At 37.6% G+C, this 21,472-nt stretch overlaps 1 protein-coding gene across 1 annotated transcript in view; it reads right to left on the reverse strand.

The window, feature by feature from the left end:
* Positions 1 to 377: 377 nt before the first annotated feature.
* Positions 378 to 21,472, reverse strand: part of LOC140227970 (uncharacterized) — a 37,345-nt gene continuing 16,250 nt past the window's right edge. Inside the window, exons 3-12 of the mRNA XM_072308352.1 lie at positions 11,467 to 11,544; positions 9,223 to 9,504; positions 7,749 to 7,943; positions 7,335 to 7,355; positions 5,687 to 5,752; positions 5,434 to 5,499; positions 4,029 to 4,050; positions 3,435 to 3,530; positions 1,981 to 2,131; positions 378 to 1,190 (exon numbers count right to left, since the gene is read on the reverse strand). Of these exons, the coding sequence (XP_072164453.1) occupies positions 378 to 1,190; positions 1,981 to 2,131; positions 3,435 to 3,530; positions 4,029 to 4,050; positions 5,434 to 5,499; positions 5,687 to 5,752; positions 7,335 to 7,355; positions 7,749 to 7,943; positions 9,223 to 9,504; positions 11,467 to 11,544 (1,790 nt within the window). The remainder of the gene's footprint in view (positions 1,191 to 1,980; positions 2,132 to 3,434; positions 3,531 to 4,028; positions 4,051 to 5,433; positions 5,500 to 5,686; positions 5,753 to 7,334; positions 7,356 to 7,748; positions 7,944 to 9,222; positions 9,505 to 11,466; positions 11,545 to 21,472) is intronic.

Below are 21,472 nucleotides of genomic sequence, written 5' to 3' on the forward strand. Positions count from 1 at the left end.
AATGACATTATATGTCATACTTTGAATTTATACTCCGAGACCATTTAATGGTCCAACCCCTATGATTCCCTATTACCCCGTGAGGAATCATTCACAGATGGTTTTAACCAAAATATAAGTTACAAGTTTCGTTAATACAGAACCTTTTTTTTTTATAATTTGATTAACGAACCTTCGAAACATCAAGCTTCATAAAATGTTTAGATTAACGACCTTCTGAATTACTCCACAAATGTACAGATTATTTAACCCTATTCCCTTTTTGGAAAAACAAACATTTCGGTATTACAAACATTTGGAATGACGAACATCACACATCGTAATTCCGTCCTTATTGTGACATCAGTTGTCATACAGCTATCAGTATAAGAGCGTCTTTAGAGTTTTGGTTCATCAGGAATACTGTCATACACTGTTGAATTGAAGTGATCTTCTGTTCTCGGGGAAATTGTGCTTTTGTACAAAACTATTTTTGTGGGCAATAAGTTGTTTTGGTTCTCAAAACAATCATTGATGTTCCCATCAGTATCTGCTTCTAAAACGAGATAGCCATGTTCATCCACTTCATGCTCCTCTCTTGACGTGCTAGGATAGATAGATACCGAATATGAAGGGTCGTTCAGGGTCATCGCATAAGGACCTAATTCGTAATTTCCTTCGATATGCAAGTAAGTAGGAGAGTGTTTCGGTTCTGGAATAGCTGCAGATTGGTCAGAAGCTGAGGAAATTTCATGGTAAATTGACGATTGCACGTTCTCAGATTGACTAGTGTCACCTGCAGCTCTTGTGGGCTGATAAGATAATGCTGTGCCGACTTTGTTACCACAGGGTAATACTGTGTCAATGCCACGAGGCTCTTTCGAATCTTGACTTACTGCAGGTTGAAATCTTATACCTCTGTGCAGACTAACATTGGAAAGGAGGTAGCCGTCTTCATCAACATCTTCTTCCTCTTCACTGATATGCCTGGATTGAAGAATTACGACCTTCTTCTTCCCCTTCTTCCCTGCACCTGACATTTCCATGTATAGTGTTTTCGTGTTATCCGCGGCCTCATTTGTACACTCATGAACGTGTTTAAGGTGGTGTATGACGTCATAAGAAGAACGTGATCCAGTTTCAGTTGAACTTTCAATACCTCTCCCGCTGTTCACTGTAGTTTCAAGGGACAGGTTCGGTGACATGTGACCCTATGTAATAAAACACGCACAAAGTCGCCACGAGACATGTATATCACATGCAATAATATTGTGAAAAGGTTAGTATATTATACTTTAGAACGATATATTACTAATCAAGCTTCCACGTTCTCACATCATCAAACTCATAGAAAAAGCACTTTACAGAAAAAAAAACTGAGAAAAATAGGGTCAATTCTAGTACAGTGAATCAACTAATGTCAACGATTGTGTGTGGACTAAGTTAGCATTTAAAACTAATAGGCAACTACACTTAATTCACTGACAGATAAACGTAAACCTTCGGGCTTTTAGTAGCAATGTTTTACGCATGGTTATGTCAAGGTAGCGATCAAAGGCACTGCTATCCGTAGTTTCTAACACAGAGTTCATACACATTTTTACTTGTAACAGAAGTGTTGTGATCCACGAAAACTGCTAAAAGCTACTGCTGCTCTCAGGCAATGATTCTAAGGTCAAAATTTAAATTAAAGATGTGCACCCTTGTAAGGAAATACTATTACCTGTTTTGTGGATTTTTCTTTCTTTGGATAACCTTGAGAATATTTTTTTTTCAGGTTACTCGATACTGTCTCATGTAAGGTCAAATTCCATTCACAACCGCCACTCTGCGCTCTTAATTTCTAAAGAAAAACAAAGTTGAAGAGGGTTTCCTCTTTTATATTTCTTTTCAAGCCTGGGCTCAACTCCATAGAACACACGCGTGCACACACACACATACGTACAGTGAAATTCTAAAATCGAAACTGTAACTTAAAAGACGTAATTTGTATGTCATTACCGCTCCACGGTTCTCATACGTGTTCTCTGGATGAGATGAAGTGCCTCCGTGATCTCCCGTGCCTTCAGTATGAGTGGAAGTGTTTGGCGGATCCAGCTTCGACAGCCCTTCACTGGAGAGGACTTTCGAATGACTCGAAACTTGTCGACGCCTACGAATAACATTCCATAAATAAAGAGTGGAAACAATATTTCTTAGAACATGTTAATGAATTCATACATTTAAACTGCAGGGGATGTTACTGTAGAAAACATTGCAATTGAACATATGGTTTTAAAAAAAAATCATATTTTCATTTTACTGTTGCTCTAATAAACTAGGTGTGATACACGATTCCTGCAACTCTAACATTTTCTAACACAGGCTTCGTAGGTCAAATGATATCATGCTCCTCAGTCATCCACGGTGCAAGAGGAAAGTTACATCAGGAGACCGTACTTTCGTTAGTGCTGCACCAAGACTTTGGAATAACCTCCTCCTCTCTCTCAATCAGACATACATCACCAGTCGACAGTTTCAAAAATCTTCTTAAAACACATGTTTCAGGAAAGTTTCCCATAGTCGTGGTCCAATACATGTCTGCATGTTTCCCAGATATCAAATTTTTTATGAATTTGAATGATTATGCAATTATTAGTTCTTTAAAGTCACAATTTCATTATTTTGTAGGATTTTCAGTTAGGAATTAGTTTGTCTTACTTTTAGATTTTTAGAATAGATTTTTGTTTTTGTCATACCACGTTGAGTATTCTATGCTTCAAAGAAACTGCGCAATATAAATTTACAATCATTATTGTTATATCACTATCATCATAAAAATGAAATACACGTACCACAAAGAATTTATAACAGTTGTAGTACATAAAATAGGCCAAGTTAGTGTAAGTTCTGATCTTTCTTCTTCTCTTTAGATAACTTTGATCACAATTATTATGTTGCTACACATCACCAGAAGAACATCTCAATGGACTGAAGCATGCAATACTAGCACAGGTGCTTTCTCTTCTATGTGACACTTTGATTTATTTATAGAGATTTCGTGACATCTTACAACGGCTACAGAGCCAACAAATAAGTAAATAAATAGGCCCTGAATAAATAACACGTTCTATTAAAAAATTGAGCTTATTAATTGGTCGCCGTTGTAATTGTTTTCATGGTGACTTTCCGCGAATTCTGAGAAACAAATCTATTCCTTGAACTCTCCGATTCCAGCGGAAAGCAATTACAAAATCAGAATTTTTTTCTAGCGACCTGTTTGTTGTTGTTTGTTTTTTTCCGTGATGACCCGTCACACTTTCTGAACAACAAAGGGATATCTATATACAACAGCAATAAAGCATCCATATACTTCCTAGCAACGCACACACATTGCTGAATGTTAATCATCTATATATTTTGATGACTATCAAATAATTCACCACCCACTTCCCTACAGTTTACACAAAAGTCACCTTTTCTGCTGATGTTTGCGCCAAGCCGATAGTATGACAAGCACAGCGAAGACAACTCCGAAAAGGGTTCCCAGGATGTACGTAATAATCGGAGGTCTGAAGGACAAAGTAGTTTAGTTATCCCGTTGTTACCTTGGAAGTGAATGAATGACTGAACAATAACTTTCTCTCGTAAGGACTTTCTCTTGACAATGACTACAGACAGATATCTGCTGCTGTTAATCAGATTGGCAAAAATAGATATTTCAATTTCATAACCTGGCAAGAATTGTTAATTGCTTGATTCCTGTAGCATGCATGCCAGTATACGAATCATTGCATTATTAATTTTGCTGTTGGCGAGCTACCATACGCTTTCAAGATAGAATGACATGAGAAAATTAAGAAAATTAGCTTGGTTTCAGTATTGTACGTAGTTACCTCTGTACAACCTCACAAACTTGAAGAAAAGCTTAAATGGCGCATAATCAAAATTATAATTAGCCTATAAAGATCATCTGATGTTGGCAAAGTACTCAGACTTACCAAAATTATAAAACAATAACGAGGTTACAAGAAAAATTATACTTAATCAATATTCATTTTAGACTAGACCTTTTTTTGCGAAACGGCAGGGCTGTTTTGGTTGCAATGGCACGCTATTAACCCTTATCGATTTGTGAGTGTGTGTTTGCTTGTTTGTTTGTTTTTAGAAAATGCCATTTCATAAATACCAATGGGAGTTTTCAATAATAATAGTTACGTCTCCACGAGAGTCTGATGAAATCAACCAATATCAATTGCTTTTTAGCCCCTGTTTAAGGAAAGCGCATTACAAAAAAAGCCGTATTTTTGTGCACAGTGGACATCGTGACTTGCTATCACTTTCTCTGTCACTTTTTTTTTTTTTTTGCTTCAGTGTCTCCTTCTTCTTTAATGTGGCCATTAATAACATGTAATCTCATATCATGAACTTTCATTTAAATTTATATAATTTAATATTTAAATATGTCACATATATAGATATATATAATATATATGACCGTGCACCTCAAAACGAACATAAAGTCGCACACACTGATTTTGCGTGAGGACTGAAAATAAATGAAATTGGTCAACCTAGCCGAACTTGACTTTTTCATATTTTTTGAAAGAGCGGGTCTTCTTTCACATTATGCTAAAATTTGGTATCATAAAATGGGCAGGAAAGTGTGGGTTTTTGTTAGCAGTTTATCTCGAACATTTTTGGTAGAATAGTGTGATTAGGTGTCTCTTTAGAATCCCTTTTTCATTTCTGAAAAACCTTGTCCACACTCTTCACTTGCAACTCGTATAACTTTTGTGAGGATAGTGCTACTGCTTTGAAAGACAGCATTAATTATGGACAGAATGTGTTAATGAGGCATGCTTAATTTCAGTTTAATCTGATAATCCCTTCATTGTTGTTACTCTGGTGGTTTATTTCCTGTTTTTTGTCCCATTCATCGCACAGCCTTCACGGTTTGGTAAAGATTAAGCGCTTGAATAGACACTGTACTTCAGAGCCTCTTTTCTCAGTTCACACTTTTCCTGAGTTTGTGCTTTCTTTCCAATATTTAGATAGGTTTGGAGAGTCCATTTGATTCGAGTTATACATCATTTTAAAGCTTAAAGTCTGCTCTTTCAGAATATGGTCTTAACTAAAAATCCATGTCTGGCGACTTTTTGTTTGTTTTGAGGTGCAAGGTCACATATTATGTATATGTATATGTACATATATTTATATATATCTTTAAAATGATGCCTGCTGCATATGCCTCACCAACCATAATAAGGAAAAGAAGGTCCAATTTCCGCGAACCTTACCTATGCAATAAGGGCTACAAAATGATGGGAAAATGGCTCACACTTAAATTTTTCACAAACAAGACAGCAAGAATGATTTGTCACTATTTTTGTCAATGTATTATTGCAGCAGCATAATTGTATTTATGGCAGAAAACGCAAGCATAAGCATGGTGAGATTAGATTTATTCATCACCTGAAGGAGACACGACGGTTGTTTCTTTCATTGTCGTTGGCCATTGAGAAGCATAGCTGTCCGCAGCTTATGAAAATAAAAGAATGAAAATATGACACTGTAAGTACTAAGATCCTACCTACATCAATATTCAAATTATTATCATTGTTTTCATTATTTTTACTGCAGATGCTTCATTATCACTTATCATCCTATACAGGAAGACAGAGTGGCAGTGTACATTTTGGCTGGTTTTAAACGTATTACTACTCACCGCTATTACTGTAGTCTATACTATTTCTAGTGCTGGTGCTGGGTGTAACATTTTGTAGTGTATTTTCTGTAAACAAAAACAAAAACAAAAACAAAATACAAATTATGTTTATAAGAAGAAAAGATCTGTCAATGAATGCCATTTTGTTTGACAGAAAAGTCACATAGATGTAATATAATCCATGTCTTGCGACGTTTTGTTGGTTTTGTGATGCAGGATCAAATACTTTCACCCGTCCTTCTTCATATTTTTTTCCGTATTCTCTATCTTTTTCATGGGAATTAAGAGCTTCCTTTAACCAAGGAGGTTGAAGAGATGGAGTAACAACAGAGTTATTCCCTTTGATCTATGTTCGAAGCCGCCGCTCAAAAATATTTGAAGCATGTGCCAAACAGGATTAGCCGCGCCGATACGAAGATAATTGACTCGTGTCTCCATCATAGGCGTTTTTACATCAGCCCGATAAAAATGCAAGCTCGAGATATTCTTCGCGATCGCTAATTAGCACGCTATTTCATTTCCTATTCACATCAGCCCGAACATTATCAAATAGCGCGCTAGTTCGCATTAATTATCCTGCTATTTCCGAAATATCCCGCGTCGGACTCGAGAATTTTTTTTCGATCAATTAGCGCGCTAATTTGTGTTCACATTATCAAATAGCGCGCTATTTCGTGATCGGTTTAATTTCCCAAGTCAGAAAATAGCGCGCTATTTCGAAACATCGTGCTGATGTGAAAACGCCTATTGCCTAATCACCAGCCACTTTCAAAGGAAGATATGTCTTTGTGATGGTAATTACTTTTCGCTATGCCTTCTTATAAAAGCTTGGTGGTACAGACACGAGGATGCATGAACAGAAATTGAGGAAAAAAGTGCTGAGATGAAGATGAAAATTGCTCGACTGGACATACGCGGGCACTAATCTGATTATCTATCAATAAAGAATTATACTTGAAGATTATTACATGTCAGTTTCATTTGGAGAAATTAAGTCGAAAAGTGATAAAACCAGCTTGCCAGGATGGTATAGTTTTAAACATTTTCACATAATACAGCTCTGATTTACACTTTTGCGCAAATTTCTGAACGGAATTGACTTTTGTCTTACATGCTTTATTATTAAGTGAAATTTCATTTCATTTAATAATTAGATAAGCAATATTAAGTGAAATTTCATTTCATTTAATAAATAGATAAGCAAGATAAGATAAGATATGGCCAACATTATGATCACGTTCAAAATGAATCTTCATGTTGCTCAGCAAGAGGGCGGCTTGGAACATCGATCATCAAAAGCACATGTGCACCTGGGGAATTCTTTTGTACATGAATAGAAATCTGACAACTGTTTGAATGATTACAGCCAGTTGGAACTCCATGTATAAAACCTCCTTGCTTTAACCGATAGGATATGAAATTGTCCTGCTCGACAAAAAAAAAAAAAAAAAAGAAAAGCGTAGGGATTAGAATCGAGTTTCCTCTTGCTGTCTTGGTTGTATGAAGTGAAAAGTTAGCCCTTGTATTGTAACTCAAACTTGACGCAACGTTCGCGGAGATAGGGTTTTCTATCACTTTTTACTTGTTCGAGAGGTATACCATAATTTGATACATCATGCATCATCTTCAAGATCCAACATTATCTTACTATGGCATTCGTCAGGATACGCTCAAAAAGTTTCTCTTTCAAGAATAGGAAACTGGTGAAAGCGACGAAATACTCTGTGTGTGTAATCATTTACATTCAGATACACACTCTTAAAAAGAAAAGAGTAAATCAGCGTTTTAAAAGGGGCGAGGAGTGACAGCGTTTTAAAAATGTTGCATTCACCCCTTTTCTTGCTGTATCTAGCACATCTAACTGTTCGATTCAGCTGGATAAAAGGGGTGATTACAACATTTCAAAAACGCTGTCACTCCTCGGCCCTTTTAAATATTGATTTACCCTTTTCTTTTTAAGAGTGCATCCACAGAGATACGTGTGCTAAATTGCATTGAGGGAGAATGACTTTAGAAGGTGGAGTTTTATGAATATACATGTTTGTAAGAAAGATATATTCACGGCATGGGACTGTATCGTTCCAGACAGGAAAGTAGGTCGACTTTCCAGGTAGAGATAGACACTGCAATGTCTTGCTACCATTGGTGACGTAACCTTCGCCACAGCTAAGAGTTATTACGGACCCAAAGTTAGTGGTGTTGGAGTTCCATTGACCATTTGACACATTGCCTGGATGGTTACAGAACCCGACTGACACTGTAGAAAGAAGAAGAAACAAAACGGCTGATCTTCACGTAAACCCCATGAATTATGTTTAAGGGAAAATACCAACATGAGGAGTTGCAAAATAACTCACTGGTAATCTTTCAGGAGTTGTCTGGTTTGCCCTGTTGGTATCGTTCAACGATATCTGAAGAGTTTGTTCGCAAAAACCGATAAGTCCATTTTTGAAGATTTTGAAGTACGGTCTCTGTCATAAAGTACAAAATAATACATTTTAAGCCTAACTAGGCCCCCTCGACGTTCCGCTTGATGTATCGTAATCGCAAAAAGCTATTGCTGCGATGTTTCATGACTTTTTTCTTTCGAGTCTCTCGCATCTTTTGACACCAAATTTGCGACGCCCGGGCGCGCGGTTCCGAAGTTACCCATAAATATGTACATGCATGTCGGGCCAAAAATTGCTCAAAAACGTGAATTTCAATGCAAACTGTGCTTACAGGCAAATTTCATAAAAGCATGATTATTTGAGGGTTTATTGATTAAAGTCAATGAATAACATATTTTCTTGTTCGGAGCGATATCACGGACAAATTTCATCAAAAAAACAGTGAAAAACATAAAGTCGAAAAAAAAAAACAAAGATGTACATAAGAAATTCAAGAAAACAATAAAATACTTTCTGATATCACAATTTGTCACAAAAAGGACACTAGAAAGAATATCTACACAAAAAATGTGCCTGTTTTGAGCTTTATTTTGCGATTTATGCCAAACAGTCTGATTTCATGCATCGTTATGCATGAATTTGCATAGTTTAGCATAAATGATAATTTTTTTGAAAAATTAACTTCAAGGTATTTTAAACTACATCATACAAATATGGACTTATCGGTTTTTGCGAACAAACTCTTCATCTGCTCATCTCTGATTTCGAAGATTATTTGGGTAAACGTTTTACTTCTGAGAAAAAAAAATGCTAGAAGTTTCTGCAGTCACTATCAATTATTCATGCCTATAATTGATATTGATTTTATTGATATTGATTATAATTGACGTATTATAAGAGTATTTGCAGCGTTGTTAGTAAGAAGATATGATTGCTTCATTGGTATTAAAGTCACAAATTTGTCCCTTGTATAGCATTTCTTATCTATGGCATTAACGGCAATTGCGAATAGTAGCTCTGAAGGCCATAGAACCGATACCAGAGTTATCATTTTGATCCTTCTATCCACTCATCTTTGCCTTTTAAAACAGTCATGGAATTTGTTCTGAGAACAGTCATGCTGGGAAGTCACAGTTTTTAACTCACGATTAAATGCTGTAAAGAAAACTTGGTCGGAGTCAAGTTGTGTCTGGCTGGGACAGGTCCAGTTGTGGGAATATCTTCCGCCAGTAATAAAGTTTGCAAATTCCTCTAATTGCAAACACACACACGACCTTCGATGTACGACAGCAACGTCTTGGCCTCCGGACACTCGTTGACAGGTAGATATGCATTCGTCTTCAGAATGAACGTGAATTTCATCATTGTGTGAAAAGAGAGACTGGAGTGTTTGTCCGACACCTTTGTAGCAACCAATAAACGCAGGTTCTACATGGATACGATACAACATACAAGCGAGATGACACACTACCAGGAATAAACTATTGTGATTATGAACGTTTTCAAACATTACAAGGAGTAGTTATGTAGGGAAACACCAAATTTGCCACGTCACCTAAATGGACGGAATGTATATTCCAGGACTTACCGGAAATCAATCAGTTGGACCTCTGAGTATTTTGTGGGTCTGAGTCACAGGAAAAGCATGTGTTGATATAAAGGCAGGAAGTAAATCAAGCTAAGCTTTTCTTTTTATTCAAAGTATCGCTCATACACGTTCATTACGCATTGTGAATGAAGACTATGACCCCGTTTAGAGTGCGAGGCTCGACCGCGGCCGAGCCACCTTCAGTTCAGTGTAAACGCGCAAAAGGCCAAATGCGAGGCCAAAATTGGCCGCGCATTTGGCCACGCTCTGGAGGTGGTCTCGGTCGCGGCCGAGCTGCGGCTGAGCCCGGCCTTTTCTCAGACCCCGTTTACAGTGCGGGGCTGGGCTGAACCGCGGCCGAGCCTAACCTCAATTGCGGGGCCGAGCCCCGCAATTTTGTCGGTTTACACTGCCGGGCTAGTCCGCGCTTTTAATTCAAACCTTTCAATATTTTTGTCGTAGTGGCGCTCTGCTTGTAAACAAACGCAATTTGGTAAAGTCTGGTTTTCAGACCCTTTGCCAACTGGATTCCGTGACGTCGCCGTTCTGGCAAAGGCCTTTGCCGAAGGAAAAATCCTTTGCAGGACAATGCCACCTTAAACTATACTAGTTTTCGACGTTGAGGTGATTAATATCCTCAATAACGAAATAGTTCGGGCAGAGGGTTTGGAAGCCAGACGAAAATTGGCCGCGCATTTGGCCCAATTTGCGTTTACGCTGAAAAAAGGCCGGGCTCGGCCGCGGCCGAGCCGCGGCCGAGCCTCGCACTGTAAACGGGGTCCTTGTGTAAACGTAAACTGGGTCAAATGCGGGGCAATATTTTCGTCTGGCTTCCAAACCCTCTGCCTATACTATTTCGGTATTAACCCCCTCAACGTCGAAAACTAGTACAGTTTAAGGTGGTTTTGTCCTGCAAAGGATTTTTCCTTCGGCAAAGGCCTCTGCCCGAACGGCAACTTCGTCGCTACGGAATCCAGTTGGCAAAGGGTCTGAAAACCAGACTTTACCAAATTGCGTTTGTTTACAAGCACAACGCCACTACGACAAAATATTGAAAGGTTTGAATTAAAAGCGCGGCCGAGCCCGGTAGTGTAAACGGACAAAATTGCGGGGCTCGGCCCCGCAATTGAGGCTGGGCTCGGCCGCGGCTCGGCCCAGCCCCGCACTGTGTTACGGGGTCTAAATCACTGTGAACGCAACTCATGCATCATTATGCTACCACCAATGTGTGTCAATATACAATGACATAGTAATCACAAACCATTAAGAAATAATCAATAATTACTGGAACTCATCAAATTGTGATCTAAGTCCACTAAGATTTTTTTTTTTTATTTTCAATCAAGTATGTGTGGGTGGCAAAAAAAAAAAAATCAAACATGTGCCAATGAAAGATCTGGTAACGTGCAATGAGACACACTTTATTGAGCGGAGCAAAAGGGGATCCACTACATCATGTTAGTGGCTTGAAAGCTACATTTAAATTGTACCCAAAATTAAAGCTAGAGTCATACTGTAATGCAAACAATATTTATTCTTCTTGATAATTTTAAAGTATCAAATTTATCTTTGACTGTATGTAATTCGTAAGGTTTCAATAAACACTTCCAAATACCTCAGTTATGAAAACTAAAGAATCCGAAACTGAGAATGGAAATATCTATCAAACCCGAAAGAGGCATTATAATATGCTAATGATAATTGTGCTTCCAGACATTGATCTAGACACGTCGCTAGATAAGCCGTGCCATAAAACTCCAAACTCTCCCAATATAAACCATAATTTTCATGCAAATTCTCACCTCGGCATTTCAGTCTAACAACTTGGTTCGAGGGACATTCGATGGTTGTCAATGAGCACTCCTCGAGGAACTTGTCAGCTATCGATTGATATTGAATATTAATACAAAATTATGTTTTATTCAGGGAACCCAAAAGCCAAAGAGAAGTGTGGATTGAGTGAATACAGCAACATTAGTCATGTTAGTTGAACACATCAGTGAAAGTTTGAGGAAAATCGGACAAGCGATGCAGAAGTTATGAATTTTTAATGCTTTGCCGTTGGTACCGCTGGATGAGGAGACTAACATAATGAATGAGCACTTAATCAACCATTATATAAGAAAGCAGGAGGAATAATTTTCATTATACCCTTAACATATGTGACCCTGCACAACAAAACCAACAAAAAGTCGCCAGACATGGGTTTTTAGTTAAGGGCAGATTCTGAAAGATCAGGCTCTGAGCTTTAAAATGATGAATAACTCAATTCCAATGGACTCCCCTAACCTACCCAAATTCTGAAAGAAAGCACACACTCTAGAAAAGTGTGAACTGAGAAAAGCGGCTCTGAAGTACACGGTCTATCCAAGCGCCTAATCGTTACCGACCCGTGCTGGCTGTGCCATGAAAGGGACAAATCACAGGATGTAAAATCACCGAAGCAACAACAATAAAGGATTTATCAGATTGACTTGAAATTGAGCATGATCTATTAACACATTCTTCCCATGAATAATGCTAACTTTCAAAGCAGTAGTGTCATCCTTTCAAAAGGTATTAGACTTGAAAGTGAAGAGTGTGAAAAGGATTTCAAGAAATGAAAAGGGACCTCTAAGACATACCTGATCATTGTAATCTTTATAAAAGATTAAATTTTTGTGGAATTCCATTTGAATTCCATTTTTTCTTCGAACTGTTGTCCACATGACGTCATAACCTCCAGTAGTCTCCTCATCCAGTGGTTTTAACGCCAAAACTTTAAATATTCCTAACTTTTGCATCGATTTTACGATTTTCCTCAAACTTTTACTGATGTTTTTTACTAGTGTTAAGTACTGCTTTTACTCAATCTACATTTCTCTTTGGGTATTGGTTTCCTTTGATTTAGGTATAACAAGAACATAAAAGATAAAAGATTAATACTTTACGGTGACTTATTTCATTGCCGAAGTGAGAGAGAGTGATTGTTTGTGTCTATGAACATTTAGGACTGTTTAGCTATACTTGGGAGACGATTTATTGTGCAGCTCCCGATAATGTCCGATTTCATTGAAATAATCATGACAACATTTGCTTATCACTGCGCCATATCCTCGCTCAAGCGGTGAGACGAATATGGACAAGCCATAAAAAGACAAATCGCGTTAAGAAATACGGAAAATATCACACTCTTCGTGTAAGAATTAAATCTTTGTTTGTTTACATTTGTTTTGCTTTTCGTACAACCTGCAAATGAATGTACGCTGTTGTGAAGACTAAACAGAACATAACAAAACTACAAAAAAAGAAAGAAAACGAAAATACAAGTTCAAGTGATACTACAGCATAATAATAATCCATCTCCCAGGGTTGTGCTTTCAAAATGTAGATTTTGCAATACTGAATAAAATGCAGTGGGAAAAAGATGTATGATAGCGCTGACACGTGCAGTTGTATTTCTAGTCCAGATACTGGACAATTTTAATCGTCCGCATTCCCCACACTAAAGCCCCAGTCACATAATGCTCTGCGTCTGGCGTTACGTCCAAAAAAGTCATTTTTTTCCGCGGACCACCGCGGATCCTTTGCCGTCACCAGAAATTTGTACAAAACATGCGGGCAAAAAATGCGGGCGATACGGACAGATACGACCAGATGCGAATACTTTCGTCCACTTGCGGATATTCTTACGAATTGGCACATAATAGTTCTGGACACTTGCGGAGAGTTATGCATTTTTCGGATAGTTACGGATAGTTACAGATTGCTATGAATAATTATGGACAATTTGGTTTTCTCTTACGATCCCTGCTAAGTCAGTGTATTATGACAGCAAGGTTATCAGATTTTGGACTGTCTTACATTGTACACTGGGGAAAACTGAAATTGAATTACGTACAAGTTGTGAAAAAATCGTAATCCTTTAATTTACTTTACAATAATAAAAGATATATCAAATTTTGAACTTGAAGTCTGAATTTTGTTTGTGCAACTCAGATATGAATAAACGTCATAAATGTAAAGAATGTATGTGACCGTGCATCACAAAACGAACAAAAAGTAGCACACACTGATTTTGTGGGAGGAGTGAAAATAGGTGAAATGGGTCAACCGTGCCGATCTTGACTTGGCTACCCTGGGTAAATAAGGCCTTATCATTATTATTATTATTATTATTATTATTATTATTATTATTATTATTATTATTATTGTTGTTAATGATATTATCATTATTGTCATTATTAGTAATATTGTTATTATTATTTTTTTATTATTATTATTATCATTATTATTATTATTATTATTATTATTATTATTATTATTATTATTATTATTATTATTATTAATTTCAGCTTAGTCTGATAATCCCCTCATTGTTGTTACTCCGGTGGTTTCCATCCTGTTTTTTGTCCCATTCATCGCATAACCAGCACGGCTTGATAAAGATTATAAGCGCTTGAATAGACACTCTACTTCAGAGCCTCTTTTCTCAGTTTACTCTTTTTCTGAGTGTGTGCATTCTTTCCAATATTTAGTCTATTTGATTTGAGTTATACATCATTTTAAAGCTTAAAGTCTGCTCTTTCAGAACATGCTCCCAACTAAAATTTCATGCGTGGCGACTTTTTGTGTGTTTTGTGGTGCAGGGTCACATATAACATCACTATACCACAAATAAAATACAATATAGATCGAAAAGTTAAACATTAGAGTAAGAAAATATTACTTGCAGTCATGGAATAGACAAACTGTGGTTACGCTGTCGTTGTTCAGCGATATTCATGACTTACTGGGTTATGTTAAGGAGATATTTATGATAAAGCAATGCTTATAAGATTTACAGGAAAAAAAAAGACATCAAATTAACCTTCAAACACCCCTCCCACACCCAAGTACAATATCAAGTCATCTCTTGAAGTAATGTATTTTCTGTTTGAATTTCTTGTATGCATGTCATTTTGTAATGCGCAGTAGAGTATATTATTATAGTAGCTGCACAATATAATATTATAATTGTCCTTATTATTATTAGTAGTAGTAGTAGTAGTAGCAGTAGTAGTAGTAGTAGTAGTATAAAAAAAAATGTAATACACATTCGATGGAGCGTAAAGTGCATGGGTAAGACTATAGAGAAATACTAAATTCGTTCTCATTTTATATAGTTGCCCCTGTCCCACACCTTCCCCCGGCCAGAAAAGTTAATAAAATGCTGTCACCCCATCCCCTACCCAAAATATCGCTTTTTTCGAAAAATATACATTCGAAGAGTACAAGAAAAAAAGTTCAGCACCAAGAGTCAACCGATGTCATGAGTATACATGGTATATGGGTGCCACTTAAAATGACCATTAATTGTGGGAGAAATTTCATATAATTTGACCATGCAGTTCTGCCTCTCCACCGCTCCGACTGTGTTGTAGCATTCCTTCAGGTAAAGGCGCTGCAGCTTGGCAACAGGAGTAGTGTGCCTTTCCACGAGTCTCTGTGTTCCCATGCGAGAGGAAAACGGCCACGTCGAAGGACGTAATTGTCCGCAACATCCGTTGCTGTCCGTAAATATCCGTAAGCGGACGAAACTGTTGTGATACGTTAACTTGCGGTTAATTTCGGATACTTACGGTGGACGTAAGCGAACGCAAACGGACGGAAGGTAAATTCTTTTGCGGATGGTATGCGTCCAAGCCACGGGTAGTTACGTTCAGTTACGGATAGTTACGTTTGGTTACGGTTACTTGCGTAAGTTTGCGTCCGTGGCGTCCCTCTGCGAAATTTTGAACATTTCAAAATTTCGCAGGTTCGGCGACGTCATTTTGCGTTTCTTTACGGATGAGTTACGGGCAGTTACGTTTACATACGTCCCTGCGGATGCCTGCGTCCACGCTGCGTCCCCCTGCGTCCACTCATTCGTATCTATCCGCGGCGGACGTAATCCATCGTAAAGCACTGTGTGACTGGGGCATAACACACGCATACACAATCATGCATGCACCCACACAATGCGCCCAACCGCTGATTGCGACAGTCCAATTGGTACTCCCGAAAAAATCGTCCAGACTACCCTGCCAGAGCGAGCGTGATAATGTAGTATGACATCATCTATTTGATATGCAGACGTAACCAATCTTAATGAATATGCATCACGAGTAGACGACCACTCGTACATGCACGTAATCGCATTTTACGAGACACAGCTGATCGCACCAAGGAGGTATGAGTTCTCTCATACCTCCTTGATCGCATGCCCCTGGGCCATTGTTTGCGATATTCACTGCGCAATATAATAACTACCAAGTGCACCGCGCGGGGAGAGTTTTTCTCATCTGGGGGGGCGTTTCATCAACGAGTTCGTCGGAGGTTTTCACCGACGAATTTGCTATCAGCCAATCAGACGCAAGGATTTACACTGACAACTGTTAAAAGCTAATGAAATCCTTGGTCTGATTGGCTGATAGCAAATTTGTCGGTGAAATCTCCGACGAACTCGTTGATGAAACGCCCCCCAGGGCTAGTCTAGCGGGCGACGTATTTTTAGCCTAAATCAGTGATTGGCAGTCAATAGAGGGCGCGACGATGTGGAAGTCAAGTTGACTAAAAATACGTCTAGTAAGAAACCTCCGAATAGAGGCGTGGAACCGGGCGTGGCATGACAGTTGTCAGTCGTCAACTCTCGAAGTTTTATTGGCTGAGCATCGGATGTCAATCAAAACACGTCGCAGAGCCCGAAGAAATGCTAGTCTACTCTCCTAGGTATACTACAGATAATCTTTCAATAAAAATACAGTTTGCCTGTCTCTTTCAGCTTACTACAGTATTTTTTCACTCTTCTCCGTTCTTTTTAAGGTGTATTACATTTTACCTTACTTCAAATAGAAAAGAATGATGGTAATCAGTGCAACTGACTTCAGTTGTAAATCTATGAGGGTTTTGCACGTGGAAACTACGCCCAAATTACTGCCGAATGCAAACCTTCAATTATTGGAGTAAAGTCTACTTGATATATGCTTTAATTGTACGTTTCGGAAATATATCTGATATCATTACTCCCCTCTATCATTTTTAACCTTGAGTTACCATATATTTTTGTATCAAACTTTGTAAGATATTTGCTTAACATCAATAAAGCTGCCGTCAAGACATCAATCTCTATATCGGAGCACCGTAGACTTTAAACAGGCATTTTCTGTCGTGTTCACGCGTGATCACACTGTCACGGAAGAACTCGTCCGCGGTACATGGGCGTCCAAGGGGAAAACAAAGAGGAGCTGCGACACAAAAAGATTCCTGCAAAGCCAAAGGCATCGGTGAAATATGGTGCATCCTTTGCAATCATAAAATTACGAGATGCCTTCTACGTGGTGCTGGCAACAAGTAAGGAGGAACCGATTCAATCTTATTCACATTTCTTTACAAATGCAAATTAGGACATCTTTCTGACCATTCCGAATGCATGCCAATGCAGAAAATTAAGCTAACCAATGTGGCTGATGCATACACACACACGCAAAGGAGAAAAAAAAACCCACGACCTACTTACGAAACTGAAGCATAACACGCACGATATGTGACCATGGCCAAAGCGCCGGAAAAGACAAGTGATGGCCATTTTTTATCCAATTTCCCGGTTGTCAAATCAAACATCCACGAATGTATACATGCTTATATAGTTGGTAGCTCATGGTAATTCCTATACCTCATTTTCCTGGTTTTCATATCTTAGAAATTGCTTCGAGGGACGTTATACATTGGTTGAAAAGTTAAAGTTATATTTCCAGGTGTACAGCAGGTCAACGTGGCATCATAAAATATAGACATTAGGCAAATGTTTGGAAATGCGCGAGCACCAGCAGTATTTTTTATATTTTTCTCGAAAGTGTGAAATATGACTAGGAAGTATAGGCGTAAATGGGTAAAGCATACTCTTTGAATATGGATGCACCTCGAGTGGGCATGAGGACTACATCTGAATTGGAATTTACAAAATTGTTGCTCTGAATGCAGTGACGAACGATTTCAGATAGAAGCTTCGCTTGCATGTAGAGATTCACCATTCTCACTCCGTAGATGTTAAACACGATACCGCTTTTACGCTTCGTGAAAGACCCTGTTTTCTCTTTTATCAGCACACTATTATAGTTTTCTTATCAAGCTTTATCCACCATGATTTTCTGCATCTATTTAACCAAATATCTGTATAAATAACTTGCGTTAGTGGTCAGCGCACGAAAGCCAGAATTTTCATTGCTTTGATATACGTTTGCCTGAAAAAAGACACTTATTATTCACAATGTCCAATTCAGCTGACAAATAAAGTGACTCTGTTCGAATAGCGAAACATGGAAATGCGATCTTCTATAAAGCTGTAGATTCTGTCCAGCGGCACATACATCACCAGTCATGATGGAAGTGCCTAAATAGAGTAATAATTTATCGAGTAATAGATATGAAGTGAAACCTTGCATTCTATATGTGTGCAAATAGGCCGACAAATTACTTACCTCAACGACTTGTAAAACATGCTATCATAGAACGCCAAGAGTCGTTTAATAACTATGGAGATATAGCATGGACGATTTATAATTATGATCATGGTGAAAATGACCTAAATCTATGATGATTATTATAACATATCAATTTGGGAGATAAATATATTTGTAATTTATAGATAAATGATGGAAATTTGTGACAGAGGCGCTGAAACGCTTTCTGTATTGCCCTTCTTTTGAGAAAATAAGGTTGCCTGTGCTTTTCCACCATAACGTGCAAGACGAACGGGTCAGTATAATAATAATATGACTACAGTTTAATCATCCATATAGCACATATTTTATCTCAAATGGCCATGATATAGTCGAGATAGCATTTATATTAGAAAGCAAAGGGGATTAAAGTTATGTTGGCTTTGAGAAAAGCAATAAGGTTGTTCAATCTTGCTAGTTTTGCCCATATTTTCTAAACTGGAAATTTATTCCAACAGGCCTACATTTGCAAATAGGCCTATATTGTGTAATACACTATGTGTCATATGATGTTCACTCACCTGAACCAAATTCGGTTTGCAGTTCAGTCATAGTACACATAACAATGTGATTAGTTTACAGTTATAATTGAAGAGTTTGTTTGCAAAAACCGATAAGTCCATATTTGCCAAATGGAGATAGTTGCGATTAAAGGTCAAGAAAAATAAAGAGAATAATAGGAAAACATTTTCTTCTTTTGACCATAACTTCAAAAATGTACCTTTATAATGTAGTGACCAATATAATCATTTAAAAGGCATTATTTTGTACTTTATGCAATGTCATGACGGAGACCGTACTTCAAAATCTTCAAATGAACTTATCGGTTTTTGCGAACAAACTCTTCAATTCTACCAGTGGGTTGCAGTTTGCTCCAGCGCAGGGCTTGAGTATTGAAGTGCACTGATCATAATTCATAATAATGTTGCTTATATTCCCTTCAAAAACAAGCAGACCAATTAAACACGGTTTTTATTATAGATGCGAGCGAACCCTAACGATAAGAGCAGATCATTTAAAAGGAATCCTAGAAACTATAAAAAAATGTTATCGAAATGCTGTGTAGGCCTATCCAACACAAAGAGATGGATACTATTCATTAGTAGCAGTAAAAAAACATGTAACGAGGCAATGCAGATCATTAAAGGCATTGTTTACCATTGGGAGTAGTGATTTAAAAATGTTCGAATTATCATGTCAATTATGATGCATTTGTGTAGGTCAGTTGTATACAAAATCCCCAACCAATAAAGCCTTACTCAATAAACTAAAACTTAATATGGTTTAGTCTAGCTACATGTTTTATTATAACTATTGTACCCAATTTATAAATCAACAATACATGGTACTTAATTTTTACATTTGTCGTTTCTATCCCTAATCCAAATTTTAGAAATATTTTGAAGCACTTAAGCTGGACTTTTGTTTCATCTGGACATGGTAGATAATGCATTTAATTCAGTAAAGTATCTTGAACTTGATCTACTCCCGTATCTAATCATTATCACTGTCACTATTCCCTTCTTGTGCATCAGCATACTCGTTCATAGGCCAAACATCTGAGCCATCTTCACACGTGAGATCATCAAGTTCAGTGTTCTCTCTTAATATGAAAGCTCAGTTTCACTTCTTCCCAGACAAGTGTAATAAAGTGTCCTTGTATACTTCAATATATCAGCACATAAAAAGTGATACCTCCTGAGAAATCCATTCTTGGTCATAATTATGTACATTGCATTCAGTGATAATTTTGTTTATGGTGGCCTGGGGCAAGTATGAGGATTTGTCGTCAGTACTCATACTTGGCATTTGTCACCATTGAGCCTCATTCCCCTGTCGGATGCCCATTTTTTTTTTTTTTCAGTTGAAATAAATCTTGCAACTTGAGATAATCACGCTAAGACTTGACTTATTATTATTTCTTTTTTTCAATTGGCAGTCATCTACCAAAAGGCGTAATGAGTCGGGACTTGAGAGTATTTGGTAGGTCGTTTATTCAGAACAAAAATAGTAACCGCCTGAGAACCGTTCGGTAACGTATCGAAAGCTTTGGAGACATACAAAAAGATGTTGTCAGTCTGGACCTTCTTGCCATGGGCAAGAAAAAGATCATACATTGTTCTGAGGAGCTGGGCAATTGTTCAATCAGTAGTCTAAAATCGTGATTAAAGGGCGACGGGATGTTGTGATTCTCCAAATGTTGCAAGAAGGCTTACATATCATCTGCTCATGTTTTTAACACATCACGGATGTCAGGGAGACAGGTCTGTAATTGCCTGGTTGATGTGTATCATGCGTGTCCTCCAAATCCAAAGCATTTGTAATTTTGAGAAAACTTTTTAATATACATAGCGATTTAATGTATTATTCAAGCATATTGTTGGTTGAATCGATCTTGTCACTGTTGCCTCTCATTTTCGTCACCCTATATGTACAACTGTCTCATGTATTTAAAGGACAAGTTCACCTTCATAGACATGTGGGTTAAGTGAATGCAGCAATATTAGCAGAACACATTAGTGATAATTTAATGGAAATCGGACAATCCGTTCAAAGGTTATAAATTTTTGAAGTTTCTGCTTAGTCATGGCTAGATGACAAGACTACTATGGCTTGTGATGTCACATGTGTACAACAATATAAAAAAGTACATTTTATAAAGACAATCAAACATGTTTCCACTTTTCTCGCATAAAAAAAGAACAATCGACTTCTCTATTTCAGAAGGCGAGGGGGGTAATGTTTCTTTAAATATAACGTAGGTCAGTAACAAGTCCAGGAAATATGCACTTTATTCAAAAAGCGAAGTTTTTCTCTTATCATTTTCCTCATATGGTCTATGCATATGACATCACAGTCTTCTCATGAAGCAGTGATTGTGCATATAATTTACAAATTCATAACTTTTAAACGGATTGTCAAGTTTTCCTCAAACTTTCACTGTGTTCTACTAAATATTGTTGCATTCACTTAACCCTTATGTCTATGAAGGTGAACTTGTCCTTTAAGTACATGAGACAGTTGTACATGTTGTACATATAGGGTGACGAAAATGAGAGAGTCAACATGACAAAAACGATTCAGCCAAAAATATGCATTCACTCAATCCACGTGTCAGGTGAACTTGTCCTTGAAGAACTCGAATGCAAAGCATATATCTCTGCGACAAAAATATTTTGAAATAGATCATTGAGAAGCCTGTACGTCTAAACAAATTGGTGTATCGATTTGATGTAATATTTTAGCATATTGTTGGTTTAATCCATTTCGTCACCGCTGTTGCCCTTTTTCGTCACCCTTTATTCACTTT

Source organism: Diadema setosum, chromosome 4 (assembly GCF_964275005.1).
Source record: "Diadema setosum chromosome 4, eeDiaSeto1, whole genome shotgun sequence".
NCBI lineage: Eukaryota > Metazoa > Echinodermata > Echinoidea > Diadematoida > Diadematidae > Diadema > Diadema setosum.